Source organism: Crocodylus porosus, unplaced genomic scaffold (assembly GCF_001723895.1).
Source record: "Crocodylus porosus isolate Cpor-Errol unplaced genomic scaffold, CroPor_comp1, whole genome shotgun sequence".
In the NCBI taxonomy this organism is placed as follows: Eukaryota; Metazoa; Chordata; order Crocodylia; family Crocodylidae; genus Crocodylus; species Crocodylus porosus.
Window position 1 is genome coordinate 10,580,468 of NW_017728921.1, and position 5,419 is coordinate 10,585,886.

Genomic DNA, 5,419 nt, shown 5'->3' on the forward strand with positions numbered 1-5,419 from the left:
TCCCCCGCCCCCCCAAAAAAGTCACAACAGGGCACCAGAAATAAATGGCAAAGCCAGGTTTACCAGCCCTGTGACCCATCTCCAAGGCGTGAGTGCTTAACTTTGTCCTAAGCCAGTACTTGATTCTCTTCCAGGTATGGTCACTTAGGCTGAGATTTTCACCTCCCCAAATTTCAGTGAGATATAGGTGCCTAATGCCATTAAGCTTTATTTGCAACCCTGCAGCCTGAGCCTTCAGGCTAGCACTGCGCTAGGCTCTGTTGCACCACGGTAGTTTAGCTCAACAATTTTTAATATTCACCGTCTCTCGATGCAAACCAAACCAAGGCTGCCTTCATACTGAAAAATAAATAAACAGAGAGAGATGTTAATTTGGCCATATACTGTATGAGGATGAAGTAACTACTTTTTCTTCTTTTTGCTGCTGAGAGAGAATGTCCTGAATTGTCTATTTTTACCCTTTTTTCTTTCTTTCTTTCTTTCTTGGAAGTAGATCAAACATTAAGCTCCCATTAAAAAGGATGGGGAAAGGAACTGTTGGATTTTTTTCTCTCTCCCATTCAATTTTTTTAAGGAACTCTGGAAGTAGGTCTCGGGCTGAAAATGTGCTCTGTTCTTAGTTTAAAGGTGGACTTGTGGAGGGAGAGGAGGAGAGGGTTTGAGTCCTGATGCAAAGAGAGGCATATTGCTGGTGTCTAGTGCTGTGTGTTGTGACCTCTAGGAGCAAGTCTACAATGCCCAGCCGCTGCCCCCTTGGTTTGTACCTCCTCTTTTCCATTCCAGCTGGAACAAGTCTTTGCCTCTGTCCATGGCTGGGCTTGAATACTGATCTCCTGCTCCTGCAGGGTTTGGATGAAATCCAGTTTGGTAAATGTAGGGTTTAGCCATCCTGCCACTTGCTTCTGCTGCTAGTCCTGGGAGTACATTGCATTGGCAGCTTTTTTGATCGTTATGCATTCATGCTCTCTGTAGCTTCTGGAACAAGCCTGTGGCGAGCTGCTGTAAACCTGGTAAGGAAAGCTCGAACTCTGACTGAAGCACAATTGGGGTGTGACCTCTTTTACTTAAAAACACAGACTTGCATTTGAACCCAAGCCATGCTTCTTGGCACTGTGCTATCGGGCATACCTAATGAACTACCTGCTGGGTTAGACTGCTAAGACACGCCGGAGGTGATTATGACCTGAGTTACCTAGACCAACACGATCCTTTGTTTGCCTTGGTTGCAAGGGGTAAAGTTGCTCTATGGGCTTAAGTATCTGTGTGTTTGCCTTGGTTTTAAAAGGGCTGTCTGAGCTATTCTTAAGGGACTCCTTTGTGTGCAAGTTGATTCAACAGGAAATCTAATATCTGAGAAGGGAATGCGCTGTTTTCTGCCTGCCGTACACCAGACAAAAGGGGATGGAATTTTTGGCCACCTGAAATAAAACTCTGCCTCCGTTCCCCAGATTAGAGTTATGAAATCACCTCCCTGCTAATATTATCATAGCCTGGTAAATCTTTTAATCTCTCCTTTTGTCAAATCTTGGCCAGCGCTTTTTTAAAAGTGGTGGCATATCAGGGGCTTCTGTTTCTCTTGTGGCTGCCAAGAGGAAGGCCAGGTCCTTATAAACAAAGCTCTTCTCTCCCAATGCAGGCACCTGAAGTCATTATGTCTCAACACTATGACGCCAAAGCTGACCTCTGGAGTATAGGAACCATCATTTACCAGTGTCTGACGGGAAAGGCCCCCTTCCAGGTGAGTTGTTCCTGTTAACGCTTGGTGAGCCTCCTGCTGGTTTTCTCTGCTTCGCTGATTCTAAGGTTTCTGTCATGTATAAAACTGAGTGCAAGGAGCCCAACTCCCAGGCAAACTTTTGCCCTGTCCATCTGCCCGTCGCACTAGAGATAAGCTCGTTAATTCCCATGACAGCAGGCTGCTTTATCCATTACGGTGGTAGAGGCTGCTGCATCTCCAGACTCGCGGATGAGATGTACAGCACCTTGTGTTCTTGCGAAAGATCATTGTTTCAGAAGGTTGTGTTGGACCCTTGAAAGCAATGCAGTCTGCAGCCCCTCTTCTTTCAAAACGGCTGCCTTTGTGGCTCTGCTGGCATATGATTAATTTTCTATCGGGGAGGGGCAGGGTGTAAGGACAGTAAGGAAAATTGCAAGGGAATATGGATGTAAGGGAAATATGGATGATGCTTGACAGTGGTGTGAAATGGCATGATGTAGTTGAGTGAGCTTGGCTTTGGCTAATAGTGATCTGATTCATCAAGGCTCATTAGAGAAGACATTTGTGTAGATTCATGGACATTTAAGGCTAGAGACCATTGTGAGCCTCTAGTCCGACCCCCTGTATATAACCCAGGCCGTAGAATTCCCCTCCTGGCTTTTATGTTCTTAACATCTGGCTGACTCGGAGCATCTTGTTAAAGATGCTGTCCTGTCTTGATGCTCTGTCATTTGAAATCTTTACGTCCACCATATCCAATGACAGCTGGTCCCAGTAGTTCATCGCACTCGCTGTCTGCTTTATTTGCAGTGTGACTTTAACTTCACCTTCAGCTTCCAGTTTTCTCGTCCAACCACCAGTCTTTTTCTGTATGGTAAACTCTCATCCGCTTTTCTCCCTCTCCCATGCCCTGTGAATCGGAGAGCTCATCCGTTTTCTTGTTAAACTCCCCAAGTTACTCTCATTTCTTTACTCCTTGTCTATGACATAAAAGCGCTTTTGAAACCCTTCTAGCATGATCGTAACTGACTTTTCTGGTGAAAAGGCTCATCTGTTCTGTAGTGGGTAGGTTGCTTCCTGTTTCATAGGGTTTCCAGTGTGTGAACGCTATAGAGATCTCGTCTCCTGTAGTCCAGGGGGGAGAAGGGTCAAACCACAGTTTCCTGCCTGCCAGTCAAGTGCTGAGTTGGGGTGCCAGACTTGGAAACTTCAGTTCTTCTGGCCAGAGTTTTTTTGGGGGGGGGGGCTGGTTTTTGAAGCTCTGGTGACTGTGTACTAAGTGACCATTACGACCAGCTTTTCTCAACCGCTGTAACAAGTGACTCCCTGAGAAATAAGATAACTGAAAGAAAAGCCGCTGATGTGATAAGCTCAGTTTTATGAGCTGCTGGATTCTTCTGGGCTTTTGATCCAGAGCTTTCACAGTTTCAAGTGAGACCTTGGATGTTTATGAGGTTATGCAATCGGGATGGAGAAGGCGAATTATAAACCTGTCAGAAATCTTGCAGGGCAGAGTGGGCAAGCATGACGGTGAACAGAGTGTTTTATTTTGGTTTGGTCTCGGTGCTTGGAGCACGTCTTCCTTTCGAGGTGTCGGGGTTATTTCTCCTTCTTTGTCAGTGCTTTCCATCCTGCCCTGTTGTTCTGCATTTTAAAATAAGCTTTCTTCCTGTGTCTGTCTTTATTTTTCCTTTTTGTTTTTACAAGACCTGTGAATGTTTCATAACTGCTGGCTCCTTTTCTTCTGTGTTTTCCAGTCCCTGCATCCTGGCTTAATGGGGAGATCTTATTGTGGAGGGGGGGAAATTTAACTTGGGGTGTATGAAAACAAATAATTTTGTATTTATTGACAGAAACCAGGGGAAGGTATTAATTCTGTATGTGTAGGGGACTGTCACGTCTCCTCTTGCAAGTAACTGAGTCCCTGCTTGCCATTTAAGTCATCTCAAACCTCAACGCCAGACTAATTTTAGATATCACTAGCCCAGTGAGCTTCTTCAGCCACAGCACCTATGCAGCCTTGGGACACCTCATTTATTTATTTTTTTTAAAAGAGCTCCATAAGAATGAGGTAGCATTCTTGTCTTTCAATGACGAGCATTTCTGATTTACCTGAAAAAATTTCTCAAGAAAATGTGTGCTCTCATACAAAAACCTTAATGGGAAGATTTTTCCCAGAGCCGTGTTATTTCTGTGTCCTCTCACTTGTACACTGGAGAATACAACCTTGTAGTTTATGATCTCCCTTCTCCTATGTGATCCCTGATCTGAGTAGTAAAATAAGGGGCATCTGACACCCCTTTACTCCCTGCTGAGGGGACAGATTTCTTGGCAGGTGAGGGTAGACCCAGTTGAGAGGGTATTGATTGGCTAATAGCTTGTTTGTCAAGTAGTAGGTGTTGCACATCTGTCTCTGTTTTTTCCTTGTTTTTCTCTTTTGGGGGGGGGTTTGTTTTAAGAACGGAGCATGGAGTCCAACTTGTTCCACCACTAGCCACGGAATGGGTTTGATCAAGAAGAAAGCAAAGGGTCCTCTGTGCGCATGCGCATGGTGAGATCACGTCTGCTGATGCTGAAGGCAGAGGTCACAAACTGCTTTTTTCCCTGGGGTGTTAGTTCCAGGTGAATGCAGCCCAACGGTTGCAAATGTTTGGAAAGCCAGTTAAACGTTAATGGGGTTTATTGCCTCATTGGCACAATTTGTCAGCTTGCTGCAACAGCTAAAGGCCATGGAGTTGATCATAATTGGCTCTGCACCCAGCTCCAGGCAGAGACAGGGGACCCTCAGAGCACATAGATGTTGGTCTGTAGTGACTGAAAAGAACAGGGCCTTGGCTCAGTGGATCTAGGAAAGGGGCGGGCTATTATTTGGGTGGAGGGCCACTTACTGAGTTTTGGCAAGCCATTAAGGGCCACATGACAGGCAGCTGGGGCAGACAAATTAATTTTCTGAATTTTTTAGGGGCCCTTTGGGCTGGATAGAGTGGCCTGGCCGGTCACATCTGGCCCATGGGCCGCATTTTGCCCACCCCTGATCTAGGAGGAGCCCAAAGCAGCAGAGTGGGGACGTGACTGTCACTTCATGTGGTGCCACCAGCAGACCCTGTTGTACTAGGCAAAGGTGAAGGAGCAAATGTTATAAATCAGTTTCATAGTTAGTAGGGTCAGGAGGGACCTGAGCAGATCATCGTCTTGACTCCCTACCATGGCAGGAAAGAGTACTGGGGTCAAACGACCCCAGCAAGGTGATTGTCAAGCCTTGCCAGGGTAGGAGCCAGCACCACTTCTCTTGGAAGTTGGTTCCAGATCCTAGCTGCCCTGACAGTGAAGTTGCGCCTCCTGATGTCTAGTCTGAATCTACCCTCTGCCAGCTTGTGACTCTTATTCCTGGTCACTCCTGGTCGTGCTTGGGGGAACAGGGACTCCCCAATGCCTGCTGGTCCCCTCGGACTAGTTTGTAACAAGCCACTAGATCCCCCCCTCAGCCTTCTCTTGTGGAGGCTGAACAGGGTCAGGTCCCGTAGCCTCTCCTCGTAGAGCCTGCCCTGCTGCTCCTGGATCATGTGAGTGGCCCTCCTCTGGACCCTCTCCATGCTGTCCACATCCCTCCTGAAGTGCGGTGCCTGGACCTGGACGCAGTACTCCAGCTGCGGCCTGACCAGCGCTGCATAGAGGGGGAGGATCACCTCCTTGGACCTGCTC

At 47.0% G+C, this 5,419-nt stretch overlaps 1 protein-coding gene across 1 annotated transcript in view; it reads left to right on the plus strand.

The window, feature by feature from the left end:
* Positions 1-5,419, plus strand: part of ULK1 (unc-51 like autophagy activating kinase 1) — an 85,528-nt gene that overhangs the window by 30,055 nt on the left and 50,054 nt on the right. Inside the window, exon 8 of the mRNA XM_019539392.1 lies at positions 1,637-1,738. Coding sequence (XP_019394937.1) covers positions 1,637-1,738 — 102 coding nt within the window. The remainder of the gene's footprint in view (positions 1-1,636; positions 1,739-5,419) is intronic.